The sequence below is a fragment of the Platalea leucorodia genome (assembly GCF_965183815.1).
Source record: "Platalea leucorodia genome assembly, chromosome: Z".
NCBI classification, from domain to species: Eukaryota; Metazoa; Chordata; class Aves; order Pelecaniformes; family Threskiornithidae; genus Platalea; species Platalea leucorodia.
In genome coordinates this window covers 37,812,318-37,829,259 of record NC_138858.1, presented here as the reverse complement: position 1 = coordinate 37,829,259, position 16,942 = coordinate 37,812,318, and the positions used below count along the sequence as shown (strand labels likewise).

The following is a 16,942-nucleotide window of genomic DNA, read 5'->3' as shown; positions in this document are numbered from 1 at the left end:
ACTCTTGCTCTTGAGTATATCACCAAACATTGCAAGAGATCAGTTGTGTTCATCTGAATCATTTATTGCTTTTCCCACTGATTTTGAACAAGCATCAGTCCTATTTTTACAGATGTTATGGCTCAAAAGCAAGATACATAGCAAGCAGTTGCAGCACTAACTTCTCTGGCTCTGCTGAAAAACTTTGGTCCTGATCATGGCATCAGTCTATCTACAAGATCTGTTTCTTCTAAAGTAGTCAGTGGCACAACATTTGACTCACTACAATGCACCCCAGAACATTCAAAATGTTCCAGCTTAATTTTTCTGTTCAGTGCCACATCTAGATAACCCTTAAATCTGCAGGTAGGCAAATATTAGCCACAGACTTGAAGTGGTCCCCTCTGAAAAAAAAAACCCCGACTGAAAACCCTCTTGAACTTCAAGCCTTGGCTCTAATGCAGTTGGCCCTTTCAGAATAAGTAATTTATTCATACTCAAAAGGCTGGCCATTTCTAGCAAGGTGGCTGCCATAATTACATTTTTCCATTCTGCCTTCTGGGGCCTCTTTGGGCATCTAAGTGAATCTACTAGAAAATGAGGGGGATATACTATTGCCAGTAAAAGAAAAATGAGAGGAAAATACTGGTTTTGATAAGGGGAATCCTTTGCATCTTTTAAGTGAAAGGTTTTTGTCATTACTTTGTTTTTAAAACAGCTTCATAGCACAGGTGTTTGCAGAACAGGAATTTGTAGTCCAGCGCTTCATCTTCTGAAGCAGCAGTGAAATTTGCAGCTAAGCTCTAACTCTGTGGTCATTAGGGATAAAGTATAAAAACAGAAAGAAATCTGCTTTTTAGGACTGTGTTTGCAGTGCTGGCAGTTAGTAAAATCGTGTTGTGATTTGTGAAGTGAGTAAATTTGATATGGAATTCATCAGGTAGAACACAATAAATATGGAGCAGCAGTATTTCCTTTTTTTTACAATTGACTGTACTTTTCTTGTCATAAAAAAGTACACTTAATCATCTAACGTTACAGTTATTTTCAGTATCTACTACAAATAGGGACTTTTTTTGCTAAATACACAAAATTGGATAGATGTCCTAAGCTGGGGATGACAGCAGGTTCCCAGTGAACAAACTCGAGAATATGTAGGTCAAGAGATAAAAGGGGATGGGAACCAGATTCCAAGTAATTGCCTAGGCTTTTCCCCATAGGTTCACTCATATCTTCAGATTCCCTAGAATAACCATTATGCTCCAGGATTTCCACTGCATTCATTTCACCCAAAGGATTATAACAGAATAAAGGCCAAAAATTTACATAATGATGGCATCTCCTCTTTCGATCAAAAAAATTGCTGTCATTTTCTTTGTCAAAATGTGAACATTTCATCAGGACGCACTGAGCCTTAAAAGTATACATTGCAGCTATACACAACAGATAGACTAGCTACCATTATCTCAATATTTAATTTTTCTTGGATGTCTTCTCTATTTAAAGACATTGCTTAAGTCTTGCACTGTGCCAAATAAGAGCTAGATTTTATGTTAATTTCAATCCTACCTATTTTAACTCTTTATGCTCTCATTTCTCTTTAAATTCCTGAGCCTGTGCTGCATTCCAAAATAAAGATGCATTCCTTCCCTTGGCTGTCTCATAAATGCAGTCCAAAACCTTTATTTAATTATAAACAATGTGCAATGTGGCAATCCCCCTTCCTTCAGTACGCATATCCTCGAGTGCACATTATGTTTTCAGAAATCACCACACATCATGAGGATTTCTGAAAAAACATGTGGGACATGAACCTGAAGCTTTGGGGAAAAACTTATCAAATGTATTCACAGACATTTTCTGTGCAACTCAAAGAGCTCATCTGCAACAAAATATTTAAACAAAGAAACAGATGCCAAGAAACACTGTCAAAGCAGTCAAAGTACATTCTCCTTCAAGCTTTTTTCCTTCACTGTGACATTTTATAGGTACTCCTACATTCTGTATTCCTAGAGGTATTAATTTCTGACCTATGTTCCAATGTTCCTGCAAGAATCCTCACTTAAATATAATTCACTTATATAAGTCAAAGTCATTAAAGCTTCAACTTTCACTATGCCACATAACTGCAATAAATACAGTATTCTTCTGTGCTAAGATAAGGAGACATTTTTATATCATGTTTTGTATCTTTTGACAAGTCTGCTGAGGTTTACAATAAGGTCACAATAAATTTGAGAAATTGTAGTGAATCTCCATCAGGACTTGTAAGATCCTCAGACCTTCTCACTGAAATGTCTTCAAATACAGGAAACAACAAGCTTGAACCCAAATGAAAACAAGTATTCTTGATAGGACCAAAGCGTTTTCTGCAGGAGTGTTAGAATTCAGGAACTTCGGGTCCTACAACTTCAGTTTTGCCAAAATTAATATTTATAAAGCTCAAGACCCATGTAAATATGCCAGAGAGTTGTGTAAAAAAAAGTCAGTGATACTGGGAGCATAAATAAGGAAACTCTACTGAAAATACATGAACTTAGGATGTACCTTTAATTCAAAAAAGATAATTCCACAAAGTAATCAGGCCTTATAGAAGTCAAATGGTCATGAATATTGTTAAAAACCAAAAGTTCTTATCAGGTGACAAAGAAAGGAATTTCTTTCTGAGGAAAAGGGCAGAGTTTCTTATAATATTGTCATTACTGACATTCAGGAAAATTGTATTCAAGATTAAAAAAGTCTCAAAGATAGAGCCTTTAATAAGATTGAGAACTAACATGAAATCTTTCCAAAGAAATATAAATTGGTGTCACTTCAGAAATTTACTATGTAGCCTATGTTTTGTGTGATATAAAGTCTTGTGTGCCTGCCATGAACCAAGGACATCAGAAAGTGCGTGACAGCTGTTGCTCATCACTGATTGTCAGTTTGCGCTACTGTAAAACCCAGAAATATTCCCAAGCTCATGGGTGCTCTAGCTTCTGCTTTGAGGGAAGTCCTGTTCATCAGATGTGTGATCTGCAGATAACACAGAAGTGTCTACTACACAACCTGCCAACAAATGTGAGGGCTGGGGAGGACTGCAGTACTCTACACATACTTCCAACAGTTGTGAAGGAGCAGGACAAGCATCAGTCTCTGTAAGCCATTATCCACATCATGGTCTCTAACTGGATGATGAGTTGGGCCTAGAAAGCTAACTGAAATCTCAACCCTTTAGGAGTAAAAGAAAGAAGTACATAGGACAAAAATGTTCTTCTAAGCTCATGCAAAAAGGTATTTTACATTAGATCTTAACGGGAGGGTTGCTGACTCCATTGGTCAGGGCATGGGTCTTTAACACATCTGTTCCTCTACTTCTATAGCGAAGGCACACAAATGACTGCTGAATGACCCTTAACAATGAGAAGCAAGACCTCCAAACCAGATATTTGTGTTATGGCCCTGACCTTTCCCTTCTGTAAACCCCCTGAAATTTATGTAGAAGAAATCCATAGGAGCTAACTCCAGAGAGCAAGTTCATAATTCAAATGGTTGAAATGATGGTGGAAGCATTGCACAATTCCACTTTGTAAAAGAAAGTGCATAGCATGTATGATAATCTGGAGGCTCCAGTTCTTTCCTTTCAACTCAGCCTGATAATTGTTGTTATATTTTATACAGTTGTTAATTTCTGAACAAGTTCTCATTTGCAACTTTAATCTTCTGTTGCTGTGCTAATATTTTCTGGTGTTTTGTTTTGTTTTGTTTTGTTTTGTTTTGTTTTTCCCAAGGCACAAAATCAGTGTTTAATGATGTTTTGAGTCCCATTTTTCTTAAACCTTGGCAAAACCATACCTGAATTTATCCAGGTTTCTAACATAATTTTTCACCTTTGGTGTCTTTTAACTCCTTTAAAACATAAAGTTTCCCCAAAGCTTACTTATCACTCCTTTTCTTCACACTTTGTTCCTTTACACATGTCCTATATCCTTTGATTTCCAAATTTCAGGTCTAGTTCAATGCCTTCTGAGACCCAAGAGATGCTGGTGCCTGTCAGCAGTAGCACAGACAGGGGACCATACACATAGTAATTTATATACTTAAAGTTCTTATATGGGGCATCCAGAGCATGTAGAGCAAACACCCCAACATAATCAATGATCAAAGACCTAAAAGGAATACAGTCAATTGGTGGGGTGGCAGAATAGAAAGAATCAGTGGACAGCTTGTAGGGGACACAGACATGGGTCACAGGTTTACAAGTTCACACGTTGTTCCCAAACTGGTGCCTGCAGCTGGTGCTTAGAAACATATGCAGATTTTCTTTCCCATGTGACAATATTTCAAGCAAAGATTGATTATGAAGGTATCACAGTAGTCCATGATAGACTTAGCCACTGCACTGGAAGACTGTGGGAAGACTAAATTTCTAAGTAAATATAGAGTCTTTGCAATCCATGCTGATATTAGTGTACAGAGTAAACTAGACGTAGATTGAAAACAAATCTAAGAGATGAGTCCTTTTTTCTTTTTTTTTTTCAGTAATGGGTATTCTCATAGTGGATGAATCCAAATTCTTTGGTACAACTACAGACAACATATTTAAGTAACATACATGGAAGCTGAATGCTTTGTGTATTTGTTTCAGTGATACAATATGATGCACCATGCTGGACTGCAGCTTTCTTGTTGATTGGATAGCCCATTCCATGCTGATTTTTCATTAGAAAAAATATCTCAGGAGATTTCCTTAGGTTTTAATAGTACAGGCCTCAAATTCAGGTCAGTAAAACTTCAGTGAAGTTGAGGGAATTGCCTCAAGACTGAGACTGGTTTGCTGTTTTGCTATTAAGATTCATGGCGTTGCCTTGCCCCTGAAGTGGAATGGTAGGGTACAGGGTGACATGGCCAAATGAAATTAATTCAGAGGTGGTTATATACAGGCAGTGCAGAACATCCTTTGTGGTTCAATTACTGCTTTCAAACAATAAAAAATCCCTGCTACTACTAAAGATCTCTTTTTGGAAACCTGAGAGGAAATGGATGAAACAGGAGTGTGACCCAGTCTTACAACAGTGAGTACAATAAAACCATACTCAAAATTATATATTCAATGCTAACAAATACCTTCAGATATTCCTCCCACCAAGGACTATTTCAGTGCAGTTTTTGTGCAAGCAGAAAGGTAATCCAGAGCTGCACGCTAAAAGCCATTGCAAATGTACGCAGATGTCGTAAACCATACAAAACTAAAAACATAAATAGCCTCCACTGTGAAAATAAAATCTTAAAAATGCTACTAAATATAAGAAAAGAATGTTTTGGAAGGTAGTAACAAGGCTATTAGAGAAGCGGTTTGCCTATCTGAGCCTGACAGTAGAGGCTCAAGATCAGTGTGAGAAATGAAATTTTAAAATAACTTACCCTAAACTTTAGAAAAGATGAGATTCTCTTTGCAAACTAATCACACCCAGAGATCTGAAAGGAGTTTACAGTATATAGCAGAACTTGCAGTGTAAAGAGGATAAAGTTATATGGAAAGCAGAAAGGGATGAAAAGAAGGAAAGCATTTCACTGGGGATTATTTCCTTATATGGCTCTACGCAGACATTGGTTTTGTGATGTAACAAAGGGGAATAAAATTAACAGAATGAAACAGAGAGCTTGCAAAAGAAAAACATGTCTAGAGGCATAGGCAAAACTCTAGAAAAGGCTCTGAAGAAGGATATACAACATGAATAGCAGACATATGGAAAGACTAGTACCCAAATGCAGAAGAAAGGCAGAACCACAAGCGTTTCTTCTTTTAGATCAACTGGCACACCAGTTTTCCATGTCTTGTGTTGAATGAGACAGCCAGTCCCTCAGAGCAGGGACTGCTTCTTGCAAGGTGTTATAAATTGTGTCACAATGGAGCCCTTATTCTGCATGCAGCTGTGGGGTATTACACTAATAAGAGGACCTCCTTTTTTCAAATGAGTTTCTGAGTTCTGGGAACAATTTGGCCAGGATTATGACTGACAATGCGCTGTTGGTTTGATGTCTTTTGTCCCAGTGCTCCATGGCTGGATAACTGGATGCATAACTGTAATGAATAACTGGATGCGTAATTGTAATCTAAACTCTAAACCCTTTTGAATCTAAAAAAATCTTAAAGCACTTGACTTACCTATGAGAGCAGAGCTCCCCGGACTGACAGTCATTTTTGTTCCTGAAGGAGAGGTCAGCACTGAGTGAGTGCTGGTCCCAGCACTGGAAAACACTGCTGTCAAGTCTTCTAGGTAAGGAAGAGGTCGTGGAGGCTCTGGTAACAGATTGGGAGACTGAAGTGATGAGCAACACTATAGCAGAAAACATCTCAGGGCCATCAAAAAAACCACCACTAGCTATTGTTGCATCATTTGCCGTACTGTGATATTATCATTTCAGAGGGGCAGTCTAAGCAACTTTGGGCAACTGCTAAAGGTGTGCTTTGCCTCATGTTAGGTAAGGCACTAGAGAAATTATTAAAATAACATCTGGATCAGTATGTCCACAAAATAAAATAAATTCTGTCTGAAGGCTACCATGGCATTCTGGTTGACCCTCTTCATATGTGTCGAAAGTACATGGTATCAGGAGATACAGCAGCTTGGATGAAAGAGTGAATTTATACAGCATAGAAGCCGAATGAAATGTCCACGGCAGTCAGTGCAAAACTTTTTAATATCTGCTACAACCCGGATCAAGCCCTGATTGAATATTGTTATAATGCTGCCAAATCCTGTGGTATACTTAGGCAGAGCTTCAAAGGACTAAGAGTTTAGAGCTCAAGAGGATCAGTCAATGTTGAGAACTGCAGGATGTATTTCTTTACTAAGCATAATGCTATTTTAAAAACTGATTGGGTTGCCTATCATTCCCAAGTCTGTCTGTCATAGAAATTATGGGATATTTGATTTAAGTGAATGGTGGCTTCATGCCCTTTCAATTAGATCATGGCACACACTAAGGAAGTTTTCTGTTGCTGATCACATTCAGCACCAGAAGTAGGAGTCATGGATGCTTGAACTGTTTCTTTCCATCAAGGAACTAAAAATGTGATTTGCCTACAAACACAAGTGGCTTGTATAACTCACAGTAACTTTCCGTCTTTAAAAACCTAAGCCATTTACAAAGATCAGAAAAGGATTTAAAGATCATGTTGGAGATTCTATTTACAGGTTGAAACCCAGCTGATTTTTTTTTTTTTTTGAGATTTTTTTAGACTGAGTTTCTAGAGCCAGTCTGGATTCACAGGGAAATCATATGAACATTCATAAAGGGGTTTTAGTGTTGTTTATGAAACTGAGAAATCTCACTTTAAAAAGTCCTCTGGAAGCTGCATCATCCTGTGCTGACTCTAGGCATGAAAGATGAGAGCTGTAACAGATTCTTTAATGGTGTTGCATTAATAACAGGGACTAGGTTTCAAAATTTGACACTTCACTATCAAATGTACAGAACCACTTACAAAGTCTGGCTGGATAATTCATTTGCCAGGCATGGAGAAATGATAGAAGATGAGTTACTAGGAAAGAAAACCCCTTTCCCACACATTCAATTACCACCAGGTAACACTTCCATCCATACTTCACAGCTGACATTGTCTTTTCAAATCACTCAGCTGGGTTTTCTGTCTGTTGTTTAGAAACCCAAGAAAAAGTAAACTTCACCCTTCACTGAACTTGGAAAGTGCTTTTTAAAAGCGCACTGCGTTTATGCACTTATTAGGTGCGAAACTGGTCAGTATCACACAGCCATGTACAGAAAGGCTGTCCCGCAGAGGTAGAGTGCTTCACAGGGAAAAAGTGGCATCATTCTCATGATGATTCAAGAGAGCCCTTTAAGAAATGGTTAATAAATGCTGTTCTTAGCAATAAGTCTGAAAGAGTGAAACTGAATATCTCGGGACTGGGAGGTTGCAGTCCCTGTGCTTAGACATTTTCTCCTTATCCATCTTCCTTCACCACTACCTTGTTTCAGGTGATGCTGCCCAGAGAACAAATGCAGACCGATTCTTTTCTTAGAATAGGGCTGCCTTTATGCCATTCCCTTTTTCCACATCCTCTGATTAGTTCCGCAGGCTAGATGTGCCAGCAGCTACATTACTATTGCTGCAAGTGCAAAATACCCTGGACTTACCAAGAACCAACAGCTGGGAGCTTTCAGTTACCTCCCCACGAAGATTGGCTGCCTTGCAGGAGTACAACCCCTGATCTGACAGAGAAACATTTGCAATTAGCAACAACCCATCATGCAGATGGTGAGCAGAGGACAGCTTGACCTTGTTCTTAAACCAAGTAACTTCCGCTTCGGGAACACCTGGAAAAACATTGACAAAACATAGCACAAGTAAGATATAGTGGTTGCTAAACAGTGTTATGGTTGCTACAGACAAAATTATTAAGATAGAACAATTAAAACAAGAATTTAATATGACTTCCAAGTGACATTTTTTGCAGCGCAGAAATGTTTAGTAAACTCTTTCACATTGCCTTCCTTTAGGTTTCTTAGATCCCTCTGAGATGGAGCAGAAGAGCTAAAACCAAATTGAAGTCTTCCCTTTTAGTGTCCCAGAATTGTACAAGTGAACTCTGAACTCATCACTTTTAAAAGCAAGCCTCTATTGGATCAGAACAAAGGTTAATCTAGTTAATCTAGCCTCTCCCAGCCTCCCACTAGTTTCAGCTCAGGAACTTTCTGAGCCAGAAGTAGTTTCTGTGCAGTTAGGAGCCCTCCATGCACTTCTCTTCTATTAATTCATCCAACCTTCCTTTTCGAAATTATGCAAACAATTAGCATTTACGTCCTCAGAAAGGCAGTTTCACTGGTCTCATCAGGAGTATTCAGACAACAGATCATTACAGATTCATAACCCGTTATATAGGAAGAATTGCTTCCTTTCGCGTGCTTGGATCTAAAGTCCAGCTATCTCCGTTGGGTACCCTCTTGTAGGAATGGGTTCTGATGTGTAGCTGGCAAGACCTTTGGTCTTGCAGTAGCTAGTCTTTCCTTGGTATAGGGATTTCTACCTCAATTTAAAGGCATACCAGATCAGGTAATTTAGTGTCACTGGCTACTAAACAATTGATTCATGTGAGATGGTATTGGAAGTCTCAATAGCTGGGATAGACCTACGGAGCTGTGCCTGGGAGGGAATGACACTGTGTGGACCCATGGCTGTAAGGAGTAGCACATCACTAATCCTGGTCACTGCTGGAGTGCATGCTCTCCCGTTTGCAATAGCCTCTGTATGTGGGGGGCAGTTAGTCTCTTTGACATGAACATGCAGTTTCCTTGTGTCTACTGTAGATTAAGGGCATGCATATAGGCAGTTATTCTTAAGTATCTGCCCACCAGAATCCTTCCCTGCCTTATGTCACAGCAACACGTTCCTCTGCCCGTTGCCAGTACCTTTCTGGTTGTGCCTCCACAACAAAAAATAAAACCCACTCTCTTTGTCAATTCTGTGGCCCTGGCATCAGAAATACCTCACTCAGACTGTGCTCACTGAGCACGACCACCCATTTGTCTGTATTCATAGTGACCGCCTGATTGCAGGTGCCTTGCTAAGCATGTGCAGATGGAAGTGGGAAAGGGAGATTTTCCCTATTCTTCCACATCAAAGCATTGTGGATTTTTTTCCACCTCTCCCAGAGTCACCTGGTGACTTTGCCAAGACATCTGGAATGAGTATGTCTGAGCTTGGCAGCCAGGAAGGAAAGCTGAAGCCCTGTAAGGGTAGAGGGTTTTGTCCACATTCAGAAAGTAGCAGGAAGCAGGCTGTAAAAAACTGCAGGGTTTTTTTCACCTTTGTCTGAGGGTAAATAGCATATGCTAATCTGGACCCTGCATGGCATACCCAGAGAACTAATCATTTTTGTCTATGACGCTGCTTTCCAAAGGCTTACCCTTGTTTGTGTTGCTACAACTCAGCCTTTTTAAAAGGATGGGCTGTTGGCCTGTCTCTGACTCCCCAGCTGGGATAGGACCAGTACACAGCTCTCCATCTGGCTGCTACTCTTTGACCTATGTGGCATGGGTGGGCTGACCACCACTTAAAACCTCACTCTGATTTTTTCCAGAGCATCCAGACAGAGTCCTCAAGGGAGTTCAGACGACCACTGGCTAGAAAATAACCCCAGCCCTTGAGTTTATTCAGGCCTGCATGTTTATTGTATTTCCATTGTGGGGAAAGGAAGTTTGAGAGTTGAGCTCTGAAGAGCAAAAGAGAGAAAATGGAGACTCTTCCAGTTCTGCAGTCCCTGAGATGGAAAAACACTCACATCCCAGCACTTGTCCTCCCAGTGCCACCCTAGTGAAAGGATGATCCACTCTCTCTTGCATTCTAAGCTATTTACAGTGCACAGGTTTTCACATTACGGCTATTGCCAAAATTAGGCATGGAAGTATCAAGAAATGTACCTCAGAAATAAACAATCACAAGATTATAAACTTATAAAGCTTTCTCCAATTCCAACCAAAGCTCATCTTTTTTTTTTGTTTTGAAGACTGAAATTGGGTAGAGCTTTCAATTTTTTATTGAAAATAAAGGAAGATAAGTGCAAACAGTGAGAGAAGGGGGAGGGATGAAGAGTGCTGAGAAGGGTAAAGAATAAGGGAAAGGGACAATGAGGATTTCATATGACCACAGTCCTCAAGAGCAGGGGCTGAAATAAAATAAATAAATAAATGCAGAGAGACAGACAAAACTAATTTGCTTCTTGCAGACACCTGCTCAGATAGTCTTAGTCCAGACACGCAGATTCCTCTTGTACATACTTCACTAGCAGAAGAAGCAACAAGGTGTTAAAGGTAAGACCCCTTACTGTTGAGTTATTACTGTTGAGTCTAGAAAAGGTGCACTGTAGCTACAAAATGTCCAGCAGCTCTACAAACCCCTTTTTCTGACTGCTACTCTACAAGTGTGTTCTTCGTCTGTCTTTAATGTGAAGTTTCCACACTAACAGGAGATTATTTAAAACTACCCTGTACAGCTATTCCTACAGTTTGGTTTAGGGAAGATAAGTAGCATATCTCAGTGAGCAGTAGTTTCGTTTTACTTTATGCTTCCACCTTTAGCGACACATATAAACCTTAAGACTGGAATAGGAGGCAGCCAGCACAGGGATGAGCAAACACATCATTGCGCAGCATTGCCACAAGGGGTAGCAAGAGCATTTCAATCAGTTTTGTTGGCTAACGGTGCATGGCAGAGGACAGAGAGCCGAGTGTGTGTGCCTTGCAGAAACAATCACAGAGACCGAAAGCCTGAGAGGTGCCAACTTGAAACAAAACTCACTTTGCTGGGCAGGCAAGACTTTAGTTGGTGAATAGTTATCCAAGCCTATTCTTCTTCAGCTTTCCCCTCCATCACTGTGCATGTATCCAGCACAAAAAGGCTACTTAGGATATGTAGCAAGCAGAACTGTTCATGCCAGTTGAGGTAATTTTTGCTAAACCAGAAGCTTTTGGGGAAACGAAGCATAGCAATACAAGGATCTAGCAGTGGTGACTTGTTTCCAATGCCACAATATTCTTGCAATAGTGACTTGCATGTCAGAATCTGGTATAGCTGATGAACAAATATGGGTCATAAAGCAAGGTAAGAACTAGAAAAATATAACCTCCAGCATATAGATGAAATACAGAGGAAAGGAATGTCTGGGAGACTTGAAAAAGCTGAAAGCTGAAACATCAGAGAGAGAAGGATATACAAGGCAGGATGGTAATATATTTTAAGTCACTCTTCCAAACCTGTTCTGACTCAACAGTGACTAATGGTACAAGACACTTTGCAGGCAGGTGCCTCTGTTAGAAGTCTTATGTCCTGAAGGATACCATGGAGAAATGTACTAAGAACTAGATTTTTAAAATTGGTTCCTCCTTTCAAGTCCAACTTGTATTTTCAATAACAGCTTGGGCCAGATTGATTGAGGCTTGTGGTATCTGAATGAATATCTGAACAATTTAAGTGCTGAAGTCAACAGAAAGCTTCCTAGTGATACTGATGTGATCCAAACTGCTCCCACATCCCATTTGGAAGTGAAATTGCCCACACCAGGAATGCTGCTGGCTTTCTGAAGCTTGGAGAAAATCCTCCACCTGGAAGTCACAGGCATCTGCAAGACTCCTGAGTGACTTTTGAGTGGGAGTTCCCTTAGGATTAGGATTAGTTTTGGAGAAGTCTGGCATTGACCACAATCACCTAACTATGTTTAAAAACTATTCTTTCACCTCAAAGCAGCGAAGTTATGTCAAGTGAAGTAAGGCTGCTTTTCAAGCTTGAACAAAACCACAACACCATCTTTGTGTTATAAACACAATAGAGTTTCATCCTGATATAATTAATATCAGGGGCTAATTAAACTCTAATGCATCCAGGGTGATTTTTTTTTCCCTTGTCTTACAGCTAATATCTATAGATTTCAGCTCAGAACACAGATTTTGACAGTGCTTATGCTTTTCAAAAGAAGTTAGAGCAATATAAAATTACTCCTGAGGCTCTGGTAATGTTCTCTTATCTCTTGTTTTTAAGAAACCTTCTCCATGCTTATCAACACCTGTCAGCAGCAAGTGTATATTTCTGTTCCTTGACAGCAAGAACAGCTTCAGAAAATGTCATAACTGATCCTCATACTTAATATTTCTCTTGTAAATATTTATTCTGCTTTTCTGCTGACTCTCAGTAAAGATGTGTCCTTATATGAGGCAAGACATCAAGATCCAATACATGCATGGCCTTATACTACAGACTATACAGCTCAGTGATAGCAACACAGCTTATAATGATGAGATTAACAGGCACCAAATTCTGATCTGGAACAACTCTCAGTTGCTGTGCTGGCTCAGGGCATCCTGAAATGCCTAGAGGGAAAGTACTAGAAGGAAAAAGACTACAGTTTCACAAAGCTGCGTGAAGAGTTTTTTCATCTAGATGAATCTTCACATAATTTCTGGCTATGTTAGTTTGCGTCCTAATTATGTTCACTTCATTCTCACACTTTAATTTCTTTTTTACTATCGGATGTTATTGCATTAACCATTGCACATTAACTTACTATGATTTGATGGCCATTTCATTGTTACTGCCTTCTGGGGAACTTTGGCAAACTACATAGCTGTAAAGTTCATCTACTCTGAAGAAGTCACTAGGATACGACATGTTTGCTGACAGAAGCAATAGTGCATGTTACTCTTCTCCTTAGAATTGATTGTTCTAAGTAGAATGATCAAAAATATATTAAAAAGTTGGATAATCACAACCCTGATACTAAACCAAAACATTTGTGCTTACATTAGAAGGAAATTATATTTACTGTCATGTTCTTTAACAGGTTTTATGAGATGGTATATTTTCCAGGCATAGGTGAGCCAGCTGGTAGAAATCACTCTGTTCCTGGATCTCTTCCAATATGTAGCTTTTTTTTAAATTGCTGTTGAATTATTAACACTATTTGTATGAAAATAGGATTCTAGCGCCCATAAAATATTTCTGCCCTCATTACTCACTCTCTCATTCCTTGTGTAACATCACAGCTTGTGGTTTATTACTTTATCATAATTTCAACAGTATTAATCTCTGGTGTCAAATATAGTAGACATTTTCTGCACATGCAGTAGCAGAAGACAAACACCAATGAAGAAAATGATGATTTAAGGAAATTTCTTCTGTGTCACAGAAGAATCCAATATACAGTAATGCTACTAGATAGCAAAAAGCCTTCTGGGAGGGAAGACAGTGATTCTGCCGTGACACTGCTAAAATTTTGCATTGTGGACATACATTGTGATAGTACGGAGGCCTCATAAAATTGCTAGAGATGATTTTCCTGTCAGAAAAGGCACTGAATCTGTGCCCCTGACCATGCTGTGCTCTCCTCCTGTAGTTTTATGGTACGGTAAGAACTGTGGCAACTTTGTTCAGCCACATCCTGCTCTTTTCATGTCTTTATGATGAAGGGAAATGGTTGCACTTCTTAAATCAGCAATCACTGTCTACATCTGTGGGGTCTCCCCATCTGCAGCTGAGTGAACCCAGAGAGAGAAATCCAAAATAATTTTTGTTCATATAATCCTTAGTCTCTTTCACACACTGTCAGTGCAGGTGGCCATGCAGGGGCCAGGGGAAAAAGACTACAGCTTTCATCTCGTTCTTCCTTGAAAGACACTGGACGTCAGTCTGATTACAAGCGAGTGTCTAGTGTCTATGTTGAGAGGGCAACAGAACTACTGAATTTAATCCTTCATGAACCACCAGGAAAAATGATACTGTATTTTTCTTTCATTCATCCCACTGAGAGTAATTAATAAATTGGGATCCCAGCCTAGTGTTTGCACAGCTAATGTGCATGCTTTGCTAAAGGACAGATGATCAAACAGTGAAACTTGAGCCAAATACTCTTTTTACTTAAAAATTTGCATAGGGGTGTGGTTGGCAGCACTTGAAGAAGGAAAACTGACAACCACTAAGTACTTAGAGCAGGAAGTGTAAAAAAAGCAGGACATTTGTATATTTGCATTGCAGATGCTTATTTAGAGTCATCCGAAGTAGCTGGGGACAAGAAGATTAAAGCATGGGTCTAAGGGACTTCAAACAAGCCTCCACCACAGATATTTGTGTAACACTCAGCACGGCTCACTTTGGGTTTTATAAGCTGCTCCCTTCCCCTCCTGTTCCCCCTCATACTATGCATGAAAATGTAATGAATCAAAGGTCTGGCCCTGGGTCTTTAGAGATTTCCCAGCTCCCTCTCTTCCCCCACTCCTCCTCCTCATGCCAACATCATTCCCACCAACAGCTGTAGGGACTGCAACATGCAGGTAAGGTCAACCTTTTTTGGTCACCATTGGAAAGAGGGAAACTGCCATTGTAAGAGTGAGCGACATTGAGTCTCTGGCTGGAAAACAGTTTCAGCGGGAACCCTCTTTCAGCAGAATTCCTCTGAATTCCTGTACTCCAAAGGTGAAAAAAGAAAAAACAAAAAAAGAGTGTCTGCTAATATGCCCTTAATTTGGAAAAACAGAGTTTGGTAGGAAAAGAAGGAACTATCTGGCGTGGACTTCAAAAACCCCATCTATGAGGAAATGAGTCAGTCCATACTTGTATATTCCCAACAAACATGCCCAATAGGTAGGACTGTGTATCAGTTTTGCTGTATCCACATCATATCCTGTATCTCTAACAAAGATGCCTCTCGTATTGTCCCAGACCAATTTTCTTAAGCCACTACACTTTTCTTGTTAGTATTGATAAAAGGAGGACAATTTCTATGCCAAGAATTAATGGAAGCAATGAAGTTTGCCTGAGTCCTAGGAAAACCTTGCAGTTTCACCCAGCTGCACCTGGAGACACCAATTTAGCAAAGAACCCCACAGAGATTTATAGCTGAAGGCACCTGCATGGGAGACGAAGTAATTTCTCACCTGCGACCTGGCAGCTAATGGTAACATTTGCTCTCTGGATTGTTTTCACTGTGCTTCCAATATCAACAGTGACAGCAGGCGATTCAGTGTTGATCACAGTAGTTCTTGATGCCTTTATCAGTGGCTTTCCTGTACAAAAGAAGCACCACAGTTTATCAGACCAAGCATGGGACACATGGCCTGGGACGCTCTGTGTGAAAGTACCTACACATGACAGGTGAATAAGGGAAAATGCTGGAGTATGAGGCCATCTGCTCTTTATAATGTTACAGTGTCACCAAATTCCATGGGAAAAGCTGTCTTGGAAAAAGAAAAAGCATGCTTACAGCAGAAGCAGAATAGCATTAAAGCGATACGGACACACATGAGAAGCAGCTGAATCAATAAACACCAGTACAATTGGAGCTGCAGCAAGATGTTTGCCTGGTACTGCAACCAAAATACCACCCTTTGCCAAAGGCCAAACATAAAAAAAAGAAGCCTGAGTGATGGCTACAGGCATATTGATAGTGCAGGAGGTTTAGAGTAACATCCAAGCTGTTTCCACACATCGACCATGTTTTCTTTAACCTACAGTGGAAACACTGGGATTGGGAAGATGTGGCCATAACCAGAAAGTTTTCTCATAATGGCTAGTGTAAGAAAATGGGGGACATAAACAAGCTCCTTTGTGTCAGAAAACCTGTTTTGTTTTTTCTATTGCCTGTAGTAACAGTATTGTGCATTAACATTGTTTATCTCTAACAAAGATACCTGCTTTGCCTGCAACAAACTTTTCAAATGGTTTTCAGTGTGCTTCCAACATTGGTGACAGCGAGCAAGTGGGTCACGGTGTTTGCCTGCTGTTGTGCCTGTCTGTGTGGGGTTAGCTATGGAGTTATCCGCTGTCAGGGGCTCGAGAAGCCTTCTGCAATTCCTTTTGTAGGGGCACTGTGGAGGCATGCCTACATGACACAAAACAGTTCAGAGATACTCGGGCTTAGCTCTGAGAGAGGGGAGTGAAGCAGCAGGGCTCACAGAGCTGAGTTAAGGCAGCCTCCTGTCCCAGCCAAAATGCTCTGCAGGCAGGATGTTGGCAGGAGGGGCAGAACATGACAACATCGCTTTAAATGGTATGGGACTTGGGTGTTTTTGACTCAGTGTTGTATTTTCAAATTCATCTTTATCCAAAAATCTAGAAACACATTTTTTTTTTTTCCCTTTAATACAAAACAGGTTCAGATATCACCATTTGCCTCCAGAAGCTGCAGTTTTAGGCTAATGTCTACCATTGGCTTCATTTGTGTGTTAATCTGGAGGTGACCAAGGAAGAAAAGATGGGGGTGAGGAAAAGAACTTGGTTTTATTATGGTCATGGAGAGTCCTGAAAATTTAATTCAGCCCTAACTATAAATTGCTCCACATAGCTATATTTCCAGCACTTTTAAAAGATGCCTTTCATCTGGGATTCCTATCGTATCTGTTTGGGCTTTTTTTAGTGCTTTTTTTAGGTTTTTTTTTTGGTGTTTTAATGCCCAAGAATAACAAAGTAAAA

The 16,942-nt window shown here is 39.9% G+C and overlaps 1 protein-coding gene across 1 annotated transcript in view; it reads right to left on the bottom strand.

The window, feature by feature from the left end:
- Positions 1-16,942, bottom strand: part of ADAMTSL1 (ADAMTS like 1) — a gene marked incomplete at both ends in the record, with an annotated part of 200,599 nt that overhangs the window by 18,862 nt on the left and 164,795 nt on the right. The window contains 3 exons of the mRNA XM_082335407.1: positions 6,131-6,265; positions 8,125-8,304; positions 15,409-15,537. Coding sequence (XP_082191533.1) covers positions 6,131-6,265; positions 8,125-8,304; positions 15,409-15,537 — 444 coding nt within the window. The remainder of the gene's footprint in view (positions 1-6,130; positions 6,266-8,124; positions 8,305-15,408; positions 15,538-16,942) is intronic.